General features: G+C 34.9%; 1 protein-coding gene across 3 annotated transcripts in view; it reads left to right on the top strand.

Moving 5' to 3' along the window:
- LOC136028824 (serine/threonine-protein kinase D1-like) overlaps nt 1–20,493 on the top strand; it is a 171,016-nt gene that overhangs the window by 62,248 nt on the left and 88,275 nt on the right. For 2 of the 3 annotated variants that reach the window (XM_065706747.1, XM_065706748.1), the window contains exons 6-8: nt 1,088–1,210; nt 9,391–9,645; nt 17,550–17,594. In XM_065706747.1, the coding sequence (XP_065562819.1) occupies nt 1,088–1,210; nt 9,391–9,645; nt 17,550–17,594 (423 nt within the window). The remainder of the gene's footprint in view (nt 1–1,087; nt 1,211–9,390; nt 9,646–17,549; nt 17,595–20,493) is intronic. The other variant, XM_065706749.1, reaches the window with a different exon arrangement.

Raw genomic sequence — 20,493 nt, 5'->3', positions numbered from 1 at the left:
CATTATCCTAGACGATTGTACCTGCAATAATGTTATGATGACTATGGCCACCAAGAGCCGAGGCTAGGCCTTGGAAGCAAACTTGAACTAGGTTTTTCTTCAAGCATAGTGGTACCTCGGCAAATGAAGTTTGCTGATGATAGCCTTGATTATTATTACTGGATTTAGGAAGTTGAGATTTGAAGCTGTAATTTGACTTTTACTTTTTTTTCTCAAGTTTATTTTGATGAGCCGAATTTTCTTCGGGAAATTCAGAAGAAATTTTTGACTAAATACCAGTAACCAACAGGCTGTAGGGGAAGTATATCGGTTATAAGAAACATTGCAAAATCATGATCTTGGGACGGGCCCATGATTAACAACTTATCCACTTAAGTGCAAGGACTAAATTTTGTGTGTGTTAGATTGTCGTTCGATTTGATTTTCTCTGAGCTGAGTCTATAGCGTGGGGAATGTAGCATGGTTTGAATTTCGCTTGTATTGAATATCAAGGTTTTAATAATATTTTGTTCATATAATCAATGATTGTCATCTGCAGAATATAACAAAAACGGAAGGTATAAAAGAAAACAAAACATGAAGAGCTGTTTTTAGGATTTATTTTCGACACTCGTCTAGTTTCGATTTTTTTTTCTTTTTCTTGTTTTTAAGCCGTTGAACGTTCTTATTTTTCTCCGCAGTCCATGAAAGATCCAATCCGGAAATCTCTGTAACAAAGATTTACTAAATGAAACTAAAGTTATTGGGCTAATAGTACAGGACTTAGGTCTTTCAGTTATTAACAGTGTGTATATTATAATTATTTATATTTTAACTTTTATAGACGCTATATATTTTATAATAATTCTATTATAATTATATATATATATAATATATATATATATATATATATATATATATATATATATATAATATATATATATATATATATATATATATATATATATATATATATATATATATATATATATATATATATATATATATATATATATATATATATATATATATATATATATATATAATATATATATATATATATATATATATATAATTTTATTATAATTATTATATTTTGTTTTTATAGACGATATCATCTGGCAATTCAAGTCCTGTAATGGGTAAAGGTCGAATGTCAGTGCCTGGTGGTAGACCTCCTTGGGTTGATATAGCTATGTCTGTCCGACCAAAAATACCCCACAGCTTTCAAGTAAGTGTTAGTTTCAAATAAGTCAAACCGTAAAGATTATTCAAACCAGAATACGGTAATCAAATGTATTATTTGATAAAATTTCTAAAATTTGCACGAACTGACTTCAAAGTCCCAAAAATTCTCAGGAACATTTAGTTAGAGTATCTAAAAGTGCCATTATAAACCGTACGGTTGTATTTTCCAGGGAAGAGTCTTCAGACTAATCCCAAGAAGGGCAGGTTTTTCCCAGGAACTGAGCGGACTTCACAGGATATGTATGATACAATTTTAAACTTGCATTGGGGGGGGGGGGTCTGTGAATAAATTATTAGGAGAACCATACATCTTGCTGCGTGGAGTGGCGTACACGATTCAAGTAGAAACTATCTAATATTTTAAGAGTATATAATATTGTAACTGACAAGTTTCTCTTAACTCTTAACCGAGTATTAATATGAAAAGTATCGTGATAGTATACAACGAGTACCTGGAGTGCCTCTGAAGAGACAATACAGAGCCTTAAGCGTCCTAGGTTTTTATCCTTACAAGAGGGCATTTTTCTATGCCTAAAGGCAAATGAGTATTTCTCATCAGAGACTGTGTGTAGTCAGCAGGTCTAATTGAAAGATGATGAATATCATACGTAGTATGGCAAGCATAAAATGTTTTGTCTCACGTAGGGGGATCGGGTTAAAACTTTCAAAAAATTAATTTTTTTATCTGGGGGGGGGGATCCTTCAGAAAAGAATACACACTATAATATTTTTATTTTTCATGCCTGTCGTCCAACAGAATCTTTAACCAACCATTTATGTGATAGATAGTTGCTAGAAAAGATAAATAGCTTTGTCTGGCAAGTAGTATGTTATTAATACGTTTAAGCAGCCAGTACCCCTGCAATACAAGCGGCCAGAACCCCCAGGGTGTTCATACAAGTGACCAGGTATCCCTTCGATCCTCTCAAGACACAGATGCATGTTAACTAATAGGGTATGGTTGTTACGTCAAGGGGAATGTATTCTAAGAGATGCAGGTGACTGTTACGTAATAGGGAAGGTTTACTTTGGTAGACAAAAATTTTTAGTCAACAAATTTTCTATGAGAAAAATGAAAGAAAAACGCATTGAAAGAAAATAAAATTTCTTAAAGCATTATGTAACATCCAACGTGTACATTGTCATTACGTAACAACCACATGTGCGCTGCCATTACGCCATTCCCAATAAATCTACTAAGTCACATAAGGTTCCCTCACCCCAATACACCTATCTTGTGACACTAGATTGCGTCACATCCCATCTGTACACCATTATTATGTAACACCGACGTATGTGACCCCTCAGTCACAACCGTGACTTCACCGCCTGACTAACGGACTCTCAACAAGTTCTATTATGTGACAGCCCAAAACTTATTACCTAGTAACCAAAGTAAAACCTCCCTATTATGTTACAGTCACCTACATCTCTTAGAAAATATTCCCCATGACTTAACAATGAACCCTATTAGGTAATATGCACCTGCTTTGTGAGGGGATCGAAGCAATACCTTGCCGCTTGTATAGACACCCTGGGAGTACTGGCCGCTTGTATTGCGCGGGTACTGGCCGCTTAAACGAATTAATAACATACTACTCTGGCAATCCTTTCGATTATAAACAACAAAGAGAGATAAAACTCCACAAAAAAGATAAAGGCTAATCCTTTCGATTCGCCTTATCTTGAAAAATAAGTTTTCAACGCTGCTGTAGAATAAGTCTTTCATTAAACTATTTATTATAACTATTATAAAGAATTGCGGCTATTCTGTTTTTCTCTGTTGCCATTAAAGTCGAGCCTTTATTTAAAAAAAATCCATTTGAAGATCGGTTTTATCTTCGATTGGTTTAACCATTTAACTTGCTAAACTTGTTCTAAGCGTTTTTTAACTAAAAACCGACTTTTTTAGATTTATTCCATAAAAATATATTTCTGCGATTTCAAAGTAATAGAATTGATTATGACTCTATACTCTATCGTCCTGTCGAGTTCTTTTTTGGTTTCATAAGTTTTTCCATTTCCTGAATATACCTTCCAGAATGTTTCCAGAATATACCTATAATTTACCAGAAATTATCTATATAATTTAACTCGTAGAATTTATCTCTGCTGAGAAGCTTTGACATTTAGAAATTTGTTTTTAAAATTTGGATGACCGGAATTTTCTTTTATAGTTTGATGAATGTCTTAAGCGCAACAACATGGTGACATCGCTTAAGTGCTAATTACCAAATACCATTCTTGTTTCATTAATTAACCGCTTAATTACCATATTTTGTGACATTGATTAATTAGCTTCTGCTAAACTTTTTGCTTTCTTGGGTTCTTATAGTTTTTTCTAAAATAAGTAACAATAAATGAAAAACTTCTTACAAATGATAACAAATTTAGTAGTAATTCGTGAAATTCGGAAGCCAGTTACAGCAACGTCGTATTTGCATTAACCAAACTTCCATGGAAAATACAATTAAACCTTATAGTGTCCAAGGGAGACAAATATTCGTTTTCTGGTCCAAGAGAAAGTATTATTCCCGGAAATCTCCTATTCAAGCGTCTTGATATTCAAATGATTGTATATTAAAAAAAAAGCAAAATATTGACGAGTTATAGTGAGATTAAAGGAAATTATGAAAATAGTCTCATAATAATGGAGACTTGTAAAGGGGAGGAAAGGGGGAACGGACTCTCACTTGAATGCTTCTTAATTTAATTCCAAACCATATTTTAATTGTCTCAATCCTTTAACATAAATTAAATAAAAAAACAAGTTTTTTTTTTACTGCAGGTAAGGAGGGACATTAAACCATAATACGAACAGAAATTATTCCGTATATGAAAGGGGTTGTCCCCTCCTCAACATCCCGTTCTTTACGCTAAAGTTTGACTCTTTCTCTCAACTCTACTTTTTAAAACAATGAAAAACTTTAGCGTGAAGAGCTAGGCGTTGAGGAGGGGAAAACCCCTTTCATATATGGAATAATTTCTGTTCGTTTTAAGTTTTAGTGTCGCTCCTTACTTGCAGTTAAAAAAATTTTTTTTTAATTTAATTTCTGAACGTTTTAAAATTAATGCATGTTTTGATTTTGGCTCACCGCACATGAATACTTAATACAAAATTTGCATATTAATTTTTTTTGTCTAAACGGCTTTCTCATATTTTTGTTCCGACGATTTTGATAAAAAAAGGGTGGGGGCCTATTTGCCCTCCAATTTTTGGTAACTTATAATAGCAACTAGAGCTTCTTAGTTTTTTTTTTTACGAACGTTTTTGTTAGTAGTTAATATACTTAAATTACAAATTAACTTACGTAACGAGCTTCTATATTTGTATATTTTTTACCAAACAGTTCGTGGTAACGAACTGTAGTAAGGAGCGACCCGGCTCAATAGTAAACGAAACTCTAAATAATAGAATTTTGATGCTAAAATATACATCAAAAGAATCGGATTTTCATGCTGATTTTAAATATATAAGTTTCATCAATTTTGGTCTTTGTCAGCTCAATAGTAAACGAAACTCTAAATAATAGAATTTTGATGTCAATAGCTACATCAAAAGAATCTAGCTATTTGATGTCAAATAGCTACATCAAATTTAAATATATAAGTTTCATCAAGTTTAGTCTTACCCATCAAAAGCTACGTGCCTGAAAAAAATTGCATTATTTAAGAAAATTGGGGGAAACACCCCTAAAAGTCGTAGAATCTTAACAAAAATGACACCATCAGATTCAGCGTATCAGAGAACCCTACTGTAGAAGTTTCAAGCTCCTATCTACAAAAATGTGGAATTTTGTATTTTTTGCCAGAAGACAAATCACGGGTGCGTTTTTATTTTTTTTTTTTTTTTTTTTTCCCAGGGTTCATCGTATCGACCAAGTGGTCCTAGAATGTCGCTAGAGGGATCATTCTAACGGAAATGAAAAGTTCTAGTGCCCTTTTTAAATGACCAAAAAAATTGGAGGGCATCTAGGCCCCCTCCCACGCTCATTTTTTCCCAAAGTCAACGGATCAAAATTTTGGGATAGCCATTTTGTTCAGCATAGTCGAAAACCATAATAACTATGTCTTTGGGGATGAGTTACTCCTCCACAATCCCTGGGGGAGGGGCTGCAAGTTACAAACTTTGACCAGTGTTTACATATAGTAATGGTTATTGGGAAGTGTCCAGACGTTTTCAGGGGAGATTTTATTTTGTTTGGGGGTGGGGCTGAGGGGAGGGGGCTATGTTGGAGGATCTTTCCTTGGAGGAATCTGTCATGGGGGAAGAAAAATTCAATGAAAAGGGCGCAGGATTTTCTAGCATTATTATAAGAAAACAATGAAAAATTAACATGAAAACGTTTTTTCAAATGAAAGGAAGGAGTAGCATTGAAACTTAAAACGAACAGAGATTATTACGCATATGAGGGGTTCTAAAAATACTTTAGCATAAAGAGCGAGGTATTTAGGAGGAGATAAATACCTCGCTCTTTATGCTAAAGTATTTTAGTATTTTTAAATTGTAATTTCAACTATTTATTCTACGGCCTTTCTGATTCAGGGGTCATTCTTAAAGAATTAGGACAAAACTTACGATTTAGTGTAAAGAGCGAGGTATTAACGAGGGAACATACCCCCTCGTATACATAATAAAAATATAAGATTATGAAAGTTTGTTACGTAAGTTAATTCTTTAAGTTATGTATATTTTTTACTAATAAAAACATTCGTTAAAAATTAAAAGTTCTAGTTGCCTTTTTAAGTAACCGAAAAATTGGAGGGCAACCTGACCTCCTTCTCCTCCCCTTATTTCTCAAAATCGTCTGATCAAAACTAAGAGAAAACCATTTAGCCAAAAAAAGAATTAATATACAAATTTCATTTTAATAATTTATGTGCGGAGAGCCAAAACCAAACATGCATTATTTCAAAAACGTTCAGAAATTAAATAAAAAAAAATAATTTTTTTTAGCTGAAAGTAAGGAGCGACATTAAAACTTAAAACGAACAGAAATTACTCCGTATATGAAATGGGTTGTCCCCTCCGCAATCCCTCGCTCTTTACGCTAAAGTTTGACTCTTTGCCACAATTCTACTTTTTAAAACAATTAAAAGCTTGACTCTTTGCCACAATTCTACTTTTTAAAACAATTAAAGGTCCCCCCATTTACGAACTCTAACGACATCAGTCTCAAGTGCTTGACCCGTCTTGTGGTGGATGGATTGATTAGTTATCTGCTGCTGCCAGTGGATTTTGAGCATTTTTCTTAGACATGAATTTTCAAAAGTGAGTATTCTCCTGTCTTGTTCCTGGTTTAAGTGCCAGGTTTCAGCTGTGTATGACGTTGCTATTGAAAAGTCGCAGTTTTAGCTGAAAAATACGTCTCAGTTTGGGAAAAATTGGTGCTGAAAGGCAAAAAATAATAAAAAAAGAGGAAATTAAAAGACAGTCAAAGAATACAAAAATTAAAATATTTGAATAAAAAATCATTTGCTAGCCAGTAATTGAAACTGGGAAACTTCATAATCAGTTAAAAAGATAAAAATCAAACAATAAAAAAAAGAAAAGAAAAAGTATTGACCCAGCAATGCTACATTATCATGACAAAGACTTTTAAAGCAGCAAAATGGAGACTTTAAAGCGTCATTTGAGTGAGTCGATGTGGCTCACTGTGTTTTTTTTTTGGTCTGGGTAGCGAAAGAAATATTTATATTACAACTAATTCTTGGTCGATCTGGGACGCTGCCTATGATTTTTTATGAAGACTTCATAGAATCAGCCTTTCAATCGACCAGCCAGAATTCGAGAATTTTTCGTCTTCTGTTTAGCATAGTTATATAATGAAATTTAAATTTTGCTGCTTTTACCCAGCCTTTTAGCACGACTGGCCAGAAAATAGTAGCTTATTCTTTTTTTGACGGGGGGGGGGCTTCTTTCGAGAAAAATTGTAGTATGATGTTAAGCCTGGATTCACAAAGCTACCATCTTCTGTTGGTTCATCCTGAACCTTTTGCATAAATGCAAAAAATAAAAATTATACAAGCTTCATACCCAAATAATTTCTTTTATTTAATTTTTTTCTCTATATAAACAAATCACCCATTGTGATGGTTTGGACATAATAAACTACATTAAAAACCAAAATTTTTTAAAATACAAAAACAGGACAGTGCTTTTTTTGCCCTTTGCTTGCGGCACCTCATTGCCAAGCTTCACACCTAAATAGTTTCTTTTATTTTATTTTTTCTCTATATAAACAAGTCGCCCATTATGATGGTTTAGACATAATAAACTACATTAAAAACCAAAATTTTTTAAAATACAAAAACAGGACAGTGCTTTTTTTGCCCTTTGCTTGTGGCACCTCATTGCCAAGCTTCACACCTAAATAGTTTCTTTTATTTTATTTTTTCTCTATATAAACAAGTCGCCCATTATGATGGTTTAGACATAATGAACTACATTAAAAATCAAATTAAAAAAAAGTGGAAACGAATGTTAAGTTTGGGATTATGCAGTTGCTGTATTTTAAAAGTAGAATGACTAAGGCCCATGAAACTTTTTCATAGTCGAAAAAGTTTGGAAGAATAGGAAGAGGCTTGGAACCATGATTAGAATACTGGAAGCCACGGTGATGACAGTGGTGAAGTATGGTTATGAAGTGTAGATGCTCCAAAAGACAGAGGATGATTTACAAAATGTTTTCATAGCCCGAGTTACTGACCGCATCTCAAGCAGTAAGCCATACGAAAAATGAGATTTAATCCCGCTTTCTTGGGCTATAATAAGAGAAAGGTTGAGATGAATAGGACACGTTCTCCGTACGAAGGGTGACATATTTCTAAGGATCGTCCTTGTCGGCCAACCATCCAGGGCCAAACGAAAAGCAGTTCGTCCACGAATGGGACTCGAGGATGTCGTAAGTAAAACATAAAGGGAAATGGGAACTTCTTGGAAGGGTGTAAAGAGGGCGGTTTTGAATGGATTGAGATGGAGGAGGAGAGTGCGTAGCAGAGTTGGCCTTAAGTGGCTTCGTCCTGCAATGAGGCGTTAATAGTTGTCGTAGCATATCCAAAAACAAACTGATAAAGAATGCAAGTTTTCTAATGTATTAAAGAGCGAAATTGAAACTTAAAAAAACAAGAACTATCATATATAAGCCGTGCATTATATGTCCAAATTTAAAAATTTTCTATCGTGGTTTTGCTATTGCTATTGGAACCTGAATAACAGGTGCCATTTCAAGCCGTATCAGCAAACATATATATAATAAAGAGCAGATTGTTTTTTCTTAATATTCATGTTTTTTTTTTTGGCAATGAAAATTTATTTAGAAGTGTTTCACGTACCCTAGTATCTACTGATTTGCTCCCAAATGACTATAACCCTGGCTAATAGAAGAACTACTCAGTGTGTAATCACTTCCAAAAGCTTTATTTTCTCGTTATCAAAAATAATTTGAAAAGAATGGAAAGTTCTGGAAAACGCTTTATTGATTACTGATTTTCTAAAAACTTCCAAAATGATGTTCCACTTTTTTCACTCCTAGATGTTGTAGCAATGCTGACCTCATCTTAGGGAATTAGAAATGAATTCTATTTCCATTTAAAAGAAGCTACTGTTTTGAATTCTTCTTTTTTTTACTTAGACGTTACTTTTTTACTTTTTACTTTTTTACTTTTTTTTACTGTTTTTCTTAGAATTATCATTTCAAAAAAATTATTACTTACCAAGTTGTATGTTCTGTATTCGTTTCTGCCAAAGTTTGATTAGAAGTTTGTAAGAAAGTAAAAAGAAATATTTTAGTTTTGCTTATTTATTACTTAGTTTTAATTAATTTTGTTATTTGTAAATGTATATGTTTCTTGATTAATAAACAAGTATTTCATTTATTTATACAATATTGTTAAAAAAAGGCCTTGTGTGAAGCAACTTGAGTGTAATGGAGTGGACCACGGATCACTGAAGTGGACCTTGAGTCCTTTAACAATACAAAGGCAAAACAAAAAACTGTTTTAATTTCTTTTTTGTTTTTTAAAAGCTAAATAACAAAACTAGATTAAATAAATTCTAAATAAGCAGTAATGATTCTTAAAATACTTTTTATTGTATTAAAATAGTAAGATTTATATTATTATTGTTTTTCAATGGTTTTGTAAGAAACTATTCTCTTGAAGGTACATACATACACAAAACCAACGATATGCCAACTATGTAAAAAGCTTCTTAAGGGTTTCTACAAGCAAGGCCTACGCTGCAAGGACTGTCACTATAATGCCCACAAAAAATGTGCTGAAAGAATGCCACCTGATTGCACTGGTGAAGCGCCAAGGGGGCCAGCAGATGTGACAATGGATGAAGAAGAAAAAGATGAAGCCGATGAAGATATCTCAGACACAGAAGGGATGGATATTCATGAGACTTCGTCTAAGGTGAAGACCTCTTCCTCTTTGTTTCTATTTACTCTACCATTGTCTACTCTTATTCTTTTAACTCATTGTTTACTCTTGTTTCTGTTACTCTTCCATTGTTTCCTTATACTTTCCATAGACTTAAAAATTATTGTATTTAGATAGTTTGTATTTTTAATGTACATAATACATGTTCACTCCTGGCCTAGTGGATTGGTGCGCTGGATTCAGGATCCTTTTTCTGAGAGGGCGGATTTGAATCCCAGTGTACCCAATTGTTCGGTTTGGGACGGGGGTCAGTGGCGTGACTCTGTAAGCTTAGCCAAAGTCGACCCAGCTCTAAATGGGTATCTGGAGAAATCTGAGGAAGGTAAACATGAAGGGTGTGCGAAAGTACAGGATGGTTGGCCCTCAACCCTCCATTGCACTTCCTGGCTGAAGGGCCAAGAAACGGAGATCAGCACCGCCGGTAGGGACTGTAAAGTCTAATGCCGTATCCTTTACCTTTTACCTTTTGATACATGTTTCCCCTCATTCCATTTTGAAATTTAATTTAAAAAAAAACAATTTTTTCAACTGAAAGTAAGGAGCAACATTAAGAACTAAAACGAACAGAAATTATTACATATATTAGAGGGTTTGCTCCATCGTTAATGCCTCCCTCTTTACGCTAAAGTTCGAATTTTGTTCGGATTCTTCGAAAATGGTCCCTGAATCACAAAGGTCGTTTAAATAGAGTAAATAGCTCTTTTGAAAGTACTAAAAATCCTTTAGCATAAAGAGCGAGGTGTTAACGAGGGGGCGAACCCCCTCATATTCGTAATAGTTTCTGTTTGTTTTAAGTTTTAATGTTGCTCCTTACTTTCAGCTGGAAAAACTTTTTTTTATTTAATTTCTGATCGTTTTTAAATAATGATGGGAAAACTTCTCTTTCCCCATGAAATCCTCCATGGAAAGATCCTCCAACGTAACCTCTTCCCCCCGAACAACTGCACCTCTCCCCACCCCCACCAGAAAAAATCCCCCCTGAAAACGTCTATAAACTCCCTAATGACCTATACTTTATGTAAACAATGGACAAACTTCATAACTTGCAGCCCTTTGCCGGGTTATGTTGGTGATCAAGTCGTCCTCAGAGACATAGTTATTAGATTTTTTGACTATGCTGAACAAAATGGTTATCTCAAAATTTTGATCCTGTGACTTATGGAAAAAAGAGCAAGGGAGCTGGCCTAGTTGCCCTCCAATTTTTTTGATCACTTAAAAAGAGCACTAGAACATTCAATTTCTGTTCGAATGAGCCCTCTCCCGACATTCTAGGACCACTGGGTTAATACGACCACCCCTGAAAAAAAACACACAAAAAATACAACAACAAAAAACAACAAATAAATACGGATCCGTGATCTTTCTTCTGGTAAAAAAATACAAAATTCCGCGTTTTTGTAGGAGCTTGAAATGCTTACATCAGGTTCTCTGATACGCTGAATCTGATGGTGTGATTTTCATTAAGGTTCTATGGCTTTTAGGGGTTGGTTCCCACTTTTTTTGAAAATAAGGCACATTCCCTCAGGCTCGTTACTTTTGACTAAACTTGATAAAACTTATATATTTAAAATCAGCATAAAAATTCAATTCTTTTGACGTATCTGTTGGTAGTGAAATTTCGTTTTTTAGAGTTTCGGTTACTATCGCTCCTTACTTACAGTTCGTTACCCCGAACTGTTTGATCAGTTGAGGAGCGTGTCAAATGGCTTATTGTAGTTGCTAAAGAATGATTTATTCAATGGAGTCCTTATCTGTGAGTGTTTATGCATAGATTAATTTACATGCATAGATGAACTCGCGTATGACTTAAAGCAAACAAGATTTCTCCGCACCCTGGAGGGATGTTGCCCCCTCCTAAACTGCCATGGGGGTAAAAACAAACAAAAAACGTTTATTTTAGTGGCCTTTATTTGATTTTAGTGTGTGTGTGACAAGTGTACACTCTTGCCTCCTAACCACACCTTTAGATATAACGTGAAAATCATATTGTGTCATTATTTTTTATGGCACTTGGTATTAACCAAGTGACATATATCAATCGCAAATTCTGTCGGTCTGTCTGTCGGTCCCGGTTTTGCTACTTTAGGCACTTCCAGGTAAGCTAGGACGATGAAATTTGGCAGGCGTATCAGGGACCGGACCAGATTAAATTAGAAGTAGTCTTTTTCCCGATTTAACCATGTGGGGGGGGGGAGTGGGGGCAAGTTAATTCGGAAAAAATAGAAAAATTGAAATATTTTTAACTTACGAACGGTTGATTAGATCTTAATGAAATTTGAGGTTTGGAAGGATATCGTGTCTCAGAGCTGTTATTTTAAATCCCGACTGGATCTGGTGACATTGGGGGGGGGATGTGGGAGGGGAAACCTAAAATCTTGGAAAACACTTAGAGTGGAGGGATCAGGATGAAACATGGTGGGAAAAATAAGCACAAGTCCTAGATACATGATTGACACAACCGGAACGGATCCGCTCTCTTTGGGGTAGTTGGGGGGGGGGGTAATTCTGAAAAATTAGAAAAAATGGGGTATTTTTAACTTACGAACGGGTGATCGGATCTCAATGAAATTTGATATTTAGAAGGATATCGTGTCTCAGAGCTCTTATTTAAAATCCCGACCGGATCTGGTGACATTGGGGGGTATTTGGGAGGGGGAAACCTAAAATCATGGAAAACGCTTAGAGTGGAGGGAGCAGGATGAAACTTGGTGAGAAAAATAAGCACAAGTCCTAGATACATGATTGACATAACCGGAACGGATCCGCTCTCTTTCGGGTAGTTGGGGGGGGGGTAATTCTGAAAAATTATAAAAAATGAGGTACTTTTTACTTACGAACTTGTGATTTCGGGGGGTGTTAATTTGGAAAGATTAGAAAAATTGAGGTATTTTTAACTTAAGAACGTTTGACCGGGTCTTAATGAAATTTGATATTTAGAAGGATATCGTGTCTCAAAGCTCTTATTTCAAATCCCGACCGGATCTGGTGACATTGGGAGGGGTGGTTTGGGGTGGGGAACCTAAAATCATGGAAAACGCTTTGATTGGAGACATCGGGATGAAACTTGGTGGGAAAAATAAGCAGGAATCTTAGATACGTAATGTACATAATTGGAACGGATGCGCTGTATTGGGGGGGGGGGGTTAATTAAGAAAAATTAGAAAAAATGACGAAGGAGTGATCGGATCTTCATGAAACTTCATATTTAGAAGGACCTCGTGACTCAGATGTCTTATTTGAAATCCCAACCGGATCTAGCGTCTTTGGGGGGGGGGGGGGCAGAAATATTATAAAATACTTGAAGCGGAGAGATCAGGATGAAACTGGATGGGAAGAATAAAAACCTGTCTAAGATACATGACTGACATAACCGGAGCGGATCTGCTCTCTTTGGTGGGGTTTGGGGGGGGTTGTAATTTTGAAAGTTGAGGTATTTGTAACTTACGAAAGGGTGACCAAATCTTAATGAAATTTTTTATTTAGAAGGATCTTGTGCTTTAAAGCTCTAATTTGAAATTACGACCAGATCCTGTGACATTGGGGGGATTTGGAGGGGGAAACCGGAATTCTTGGAAAACCTGAAAATTGGGGTATTTTTTATCTTACGAATAGGTGATCGGATCTTAATGAAATTCGATATTTAGAAGGAATTCATGTCTCAGAGCTCTTATTTCAGATCCCCACCAGATCTTTTGACATTGGGGGGAGTTGGGGGGGGGATCTTGGAAAACACTTGGAGTGGAGGAATCGGGATGAAGCTTGGTGGATAGAATAAGCAAATGTCCGTGATACATGATTGACGTAACCGTACTCGATTCGCTCTCTTTGGGGTAGTTGGGGGGAGGGGTTCAGTGATTTGGCGAGTTTGGTGCTTCTGGAAGTGCTAGGACGATGAAAATAGGTAGGCATGTCAGGGAGCTGCACAATTGACTTGATAAAATCGTTTTCCCTGATTCGACCATCTAGGGGGCTAAAGGGAGAGGAAAAATTAGGTATTTATAATTTACGAGTGGGTGATCGGATCTTAATGAATTTTGATATTTAGAAGGACATTGTGAATCAGAGCTCTTATTTTAAATCCTGACCGGCATTAAGCCTCTGATTTTCCTTTTAAACCAATCTATTAATTTTTTAGAATTTTGTTAGAGCTCATACCATATGAGCTTCTGGCTCTTAGCTCTTCTTGCCTCGTCACAAGTGCCACATGAGCTCTTAGCTCTTGTTTAGTTTCTTTATCATAGTCTTTTTTATTCATATTCTTAGAACTTAATTCGCTGATAATAAATAGTCATTTTAATAAAATTTAACACCAAAATTCATATCATTGTCTTTGTGATGCTGAAGAGCTAGTACAAAAGTCTGCGTTATTGATCTAAGACCTGAAGTAAGGAATTGTGTTCTTTATTGTTTGAAAACACAACACTCGTTTTAACATGCAAAAAAGAGGGTTGCGGGCCAACTTCCTACAAATATTTTTACTTTACTCATGTGTATTGTCTGTAACTAAGAGTATTTATGTTCTCTGTTTTACCTGTGCATTTTTGTTTGGCCCAGCAAAACATTTAAGAGCCTCGTGTGAGGAATAAAAATCTGGCTTTGGGTAGATTGTGATGGAGGAGTAGCGTGAGTTGGCCTCAGGCGGCTTGATGCCGTAGTGAGTTGTTATTTATATTAACAGTAGTTAAAGCATTTAGGCTGTATGTGAACTGAACACGTTTATGCAGATCGGTTAGGGAGTGTTTTGCCTTTATATGCGCCTCCTTTCTTATGTTTATTTGCGTCAATCTTGCTCTCCATATTAAGTTAAGATTTGCTATTGAGCTAAACTGAAAATTTCCTAATCAATCGCTATTACGACTAGCCAGGCTTCCATCCGTTTTTCTATAAGAGATGAGATAGAATGGAGCCAAGGCATACTTTCAGAGTCAGGACACTCATTAGTCTTCCTTTATGAAACTCTAGTTCAGTTATTTCCACTCTCTATACTGAAGGGCAAGCTGTATGCAACTTTCTCATCAGCCTATAGAGTCTAGGCATTACCATTTTTTTTCCATAATAATAGCTATATGAAAAGGAACATTTTCTGCCAAAAATAATTAATTTGTATCACTATATAAACATTAATTTAATAGAAAAAATGGAGGTCAAATCACAAACAAAAATAATTTTCCCGACTGAAGGTAAGGAGCAGCGTTAACACTTGTATATTTCTTTTACATTTTAATCTTTGTTTTTTCGGGAGGGGTGATATTGCTTTTCTTATTTTACTCCTTGATGAAACGGTTTATTCGCGATACTAGTTTTAAAAGTGTAATAACATCATAAGATGTTTCATTTTCCTAGGAACTTAGTGCGGCCTTACTTAACGCCTTATGATTTTCCATAGCCAAGTGTCATGTGAACACCCTCTCTCCTTCCATGCACCAAAAGATAACTTAACGGCATCTTTTGACCGTAGCCAAACTCATGAGGAACAAATCTCCCCTTCCAAGTGATAACAGTTAAGTAATAGTTAACGAACAACACTTAAATCTGAAGTTGTTTTGCCCTTCTGGGAAACTTTGTTCGGCCTAACTTAATCCCTTCTAATGTACCGTACCCAAAAATCATGCGACTCACCTTCCCCTTTTGATGCGACAACAGTAAAATAAAAGTTAAAAAAAAAATTAAATCCTAAGTTTTTTCTTCTCTGTTAACCTATTGTAGCCTAACTTAATGTCCTCTGATGTTCTGTAGCCAAGATTCATGTGAACCAACCTCCCCCTCCATACAATAAAAGTTAAAAAAACTAAATTTACATCTTTATTTATTCTGTTTTCTCGGTAATTTTCGGGGATTAACTTGACGCCTTCTGATGTACCGTAGCCAAAAATCATGAGAACCACCTACCTTTCCCTTTTCATGCGAAAACAGTTAAATAACAATAATAGTTTAAAAAAAAGTCAAAATTAAATTGTAAATTTGTCCTTTTTCTGGGAACCTCTTGTAGCCTAACTTAGCGTCCTCTGATGTCCCGTAGCCAAGACTAATAGAAACCAAACTCCCCCCCCCCATGCAGTAAAAGTTAAAAAAACTAAATCTACATCTTAAGTAATTATGTTTTCTTGGTAATTTTTGCGGATTAACTTACTGCCTTCTGATGTACTGTAGCCAAAAATCATGCGACACACCTCATCAACCCCTGTAGCCGAAGATCAGCAGATACAAATACCTGTCAAATTCAAACTCAAAACGACCAGAAATTACCATTAAAGTATAAATGAAACCCAAAACGAACATAAATTAAATAAACAATCCTAGCAAAAAATATACTACAAACAATAATATAAACGAATAAATAAATCTGAAATCTAGTAATCCGTAAATTGTATATGCAAATCAAGCTTAAAACGAAAAAAAATAATATTTTGTTATTGAAGTATACATGAAACCCGAAACGAACCGAAATTAAATGAACAATCAATGCAAACAAATATACAATAGTTACTAATATAAATGAATAAATATATCTTAGCACGAGTGAAACTTATATACAAATCAAGGTTGAAACAAACAAAACTACTTCGAATAAAAGTTTGCGTATCGCCTCCTTCTCTTACTGTAAAAGTCTAAAATATACTGCGTCTTGGGGATTTACTGAAAACGAATTATATTATAAATATTTTCTTTTCTACTTAATATTTAAAAGAAACATTAAAATTACAGTAAAGTTTTGAACTGATGAGCTTTCAGCAATATAATATCATTGTACATCAAATATTCACTTTAATTTATTAGTTCTTTCTAAAACTGTTCAACACGAATATAGTTTCACTACAAGCAAGAGTTTGGATACTGCCCCCTTCCTTAACTGTAAAAACCTAAAGCCTACTGCGTCATTGGCGCTTCACTGAAAATGAATTATATTACAAATATTCTCTTTTCCAGTTCTTATAGCATTGAAAATGAAAATAAAGTTACAGTGAAATAAAATGTTGAAGTGATGGACCTTTCAACAACTATTATCACTATATATCAAATATTCAATTTGATTTTGTTTTATACTTTCCAAGACTGTTCAAGACACATATAATTTTCACTAAAGTGCCAATCATTCAGTAGGTTTTAGACTTTTACTGTGAGAGAAGGAGGCGATACCCAAACTCTTGTTTGCAGTGATTTTTGTTCGTTTCAAGCTTGATTGGCATATTCAACTTAAGCTTCACTCGTTTTAAGATTTATTTATTCATTTATATTAGTAACTATTGTATGCTTGTTTGCGTTGGTTGTATTTAATTTCTGTTCGTTTCGGGTTTCATTTATACTTCAATAACAAAATATGTTTTTTTTTTGTTTTTAGCTTGATTTGCATATTCAATTTAAGCATTACTCGCTTTAAGGTCTATTTATTCATTTATATTATTACTTGTTGTTTGTTTTATCTATGATTATTTATTTAATTTCTGTTCGTTATTGGTTTCCTTTTTTCTTTAATAGTACTTCCTGGTTGTTTTGAGTTTGAATTTCAACAGGTATTCGTATCTGCCGATGTTAAGTTAAAAATAGTAGCTTTTACTTTTCTTTGAAAACTTCTTTTTCGGAAAGTTTTTTCTTAATTATATGTAAAAGAATCTTATTCCCATACTGAATTCAAATATATAAATTCAAGTTCAACGCTACCAATAAAAGTTATTAGCATAAGGCTCATCCACACCTTCCTAGTATTTTGGAAACTGGTTCTTCCTTCCACTCTGTCAAATACCTTTCCTGTAGCGTAGCACATTCATCTGAGGCAAAAGCTTTACTCATTTTTGGGGGAGTTAAGTGTTAAATTGTGCTCATATAGAATAATGTGGAATTTTAACATTTGTCATGTCTCCAGAATCTTCTCTCTTTAGCTGAATGGAAGCCTTCATCGACACAGAGGTCATGTCAAAAAGAAGGTTTGTCCTTAGAAGTTGACGCATGTTGCATGATGTACTGTTGTTCGTTATATATTTGATGTAGACTTATCATTATCAAAAAGAGAATTTAGGTTTAATCAAGGACAAAATTAAGGTGCCATATTTTCGCCAATCTTTAGATCAGGCATGCAAGTCTCAAATGCAAGTCTCTGTTGGCATGCATTTTTTTTTCTTAGATTAAATAGGCCTACATTTCAAGATTGTGACCAAAAAAATATCATATGAACTAAAACATAAAAATCGTTTATCGCCATCTAACATATTGTGTAAAAAATGCTAAAAATACGATAAACGCTCAAAATACTCAAGGACAGCATAGACGTACGCTGCAAAAACTATAAATCTAAATTCAAAAATTCTAAATTTTACGACGGGAAAAAAATAAAAGATTTGATGTTCTCTGAGATTATAATGGACCTTGTTACGAGGTCCAAATTTTTTTTCGTAATTTCTGTTGAGGTATTAATGATAAAGATCTGCTGAGCTGGAGAAAAAAAAAAAAAAAAACTCCGAAAAGAGGCAATGCTCTTAGGAAAGAATCCTCAGATCATACTGACTCGGAACTTGTATGGTTAAGCGAACTTTTCTTTTTTTAAGGTCACCTGATGGAGTCCATCAATGCAAATAAAAAAGAGACATTTGAAAACCTTGATGCTTGTAATGTTTATTTTCCCAAGGAGAATAAATATTGGATTGTTTTTCGTAGATACCGGTCCTGAAGGGGAAATTTTAAAAGCACTTTGCCGAAGCACAATATGTGCTTTCTGTATCAAACAGTTCGTGGTAACGAACTGTAGTAAAGAGCGACCCGGCTCCTTACTACAGTAATAGTAACCAATAGTAACCAAAACTCAAAAAAATTTAATTTTGATATCAATAGCTACATCAAAAGAATTTCGTCAAGTTTAGTCTTACCCATCAAAAGTCACGAGCCTGAGAAAATTTGCCTTATTCAAGAAAATAGGGGGAAACACCCCTTAAAAGTTGTAGAATCTTAACGAAAATGACACCATCAGATTCAGCGTATCAGAGAACCCTACTGTAGAAGTTCCTATCTAGAAAAATGTGGAATTTTGTATTTTTTGCCCGAAGACAAATCACGGGTACGTGTTTATTCTGGAATGAAAGGACATAAATAAACTCAAATTGCTGCTGATATTTCATGCTCTTATGGTAAATTTGACATTATCCACATTCATCAGTCCATACTGTCCTCATCCAAGTGGTTAGCTTGCTAGACTTTAAGTCCTTTGTGTGTTGGGACATGGGCTCGAGTCCTGATGTCGCTGGTTGTTTAGCTTGGAATGGGGGTCAGCGTGGTGATTCTATAAGCTCAATCAGAGTCAAACCAGCTCTAAATGAGTACATGGAAAAATCTGGGGAAGGTAAACGGGAAGGGTATGCGAAAGTAAACTATTGCTGGCCCCCAACCCCCATTACACTTCCGGGCGGAAGGGCCTTGAAACGTTGATCAGCAACATCGGTAGGGACTTCAAAGTCCAATACTGTATTCTTACCTTTTTTTCTAACCCTTACGTTCATCAGCAATTACACAAGCGACTTATTTAACGTTGAAATCCCACCTTTAAAGGCCAAAAATGGAATTTTGTGGTAAATCATACATTTTGCCCTTGTTGTAAAATTAACGTTTATCACCCTGCCTAAAAAATGGAATTTTGATACCAATAGTTACATCAAAAGAATTGCATTTTAATGCTGATTTTAAATATATAAGTTTCATCAAGATCAGTTAAACCCATCAAAAGTTACGAGCCTGAGAAAATTTGCCTCATTTTAGAAAATAGGAGGAAACACCACCTAAAAGTCATACAATCTTAACGAGTCATACAATCTTAAAATCACACCATCAGATTCAGCGTATCAGAGAACCTTATTCTAGAAGTTTCAAGCTCCTATCTACAAAAATGTGGAATTTCGCATTTTTTGCCAGAAAACAGATCATGGATGCGTGTTTATTTGTTTGTTTTTTTGTTTGTTTGTTTTTTTTTCCAGGGGTTATCGTATCGACTGAGTGGTCCTAGAATGTTGCGAGATGGCTCATTCTAACGGAGTTCAAAGTTCCAGCGCCCTTTTTAAGTGACTAAAAAATTGGAGGGCACCTAGGCCCCCCCCACGCTAAATTTTTCCCCAAAGTCACCGGATCAAAATTCTGAGATAGCCATTTTATTCACCATAGTCGAAAAACCTATTAACTATGACTTTGGGGATGACTTACTCCCCCGCAGTCCCCGTGGGGGGGGGGGCTGCAAGTTACAAACTTCGACTAGTGTTTACATATAGTAATGGTTATTGGGAAGTGTACAGACGTTTTCACAGGGATTTTTTGGTTTAGGGAGGAGAGTTGAGGGAGAGGGGTTACGTGGAAAGATATTTCCATGAAGAAACTTCTCATGGGGGAAGAGAATTTCAATGAAGGGGGCGCAGGATTTTCTAGCATTATTTGATAATACAATGAAAAAATAAATATGAAAAGTTTTTTCTACTGAAAGTAAGGATCAGCATTAAAACATCGACAGGAAGAAAAGAGAAAAGGTATCGACGAGGGTTGAACCCCCTCATATACACAATAAAAAACATACAAATATAGAAGTTCGTTACGTAAGTTAATTCGTAAGTTACCTATATGTTTTACCAGTGAAAACGTTTGTAAAAAGATTTAAAGTTCTGGTTGTTTTTTTTAAGTAATCAAAAACTTGGAGGGCAACTAGGCCTCCTCCCTCCCTTCTTTTTTCTCAAAATCCCGATTAATTGCAATTAATTAATATGCAAATTTCGTTTTAACTATCTATGGACGGAGAGCCAAGATCAAAACATGCATTAATTCAAAAACGTCCAGAAATTAAATAAAAAAACAAGT

This window comes from Artemia franciscana, chromosome 7 (genome assembly GCF_032884065.1).
Source record: "Artemia franciscana chromosome 7, ASM3288406v1, whole genome shotgun sequence".
Classification (NCBI taxonomy): domain Eukaryota; kingdom Metazoa; phylum Arthropoda; class Branchiopoda; order Anostraca; family Artemiidae; genus Artemia; species Artemia franciscana.
This window is presented reverse-complemented; position numbering and strand designations above follow the sequence as displayed.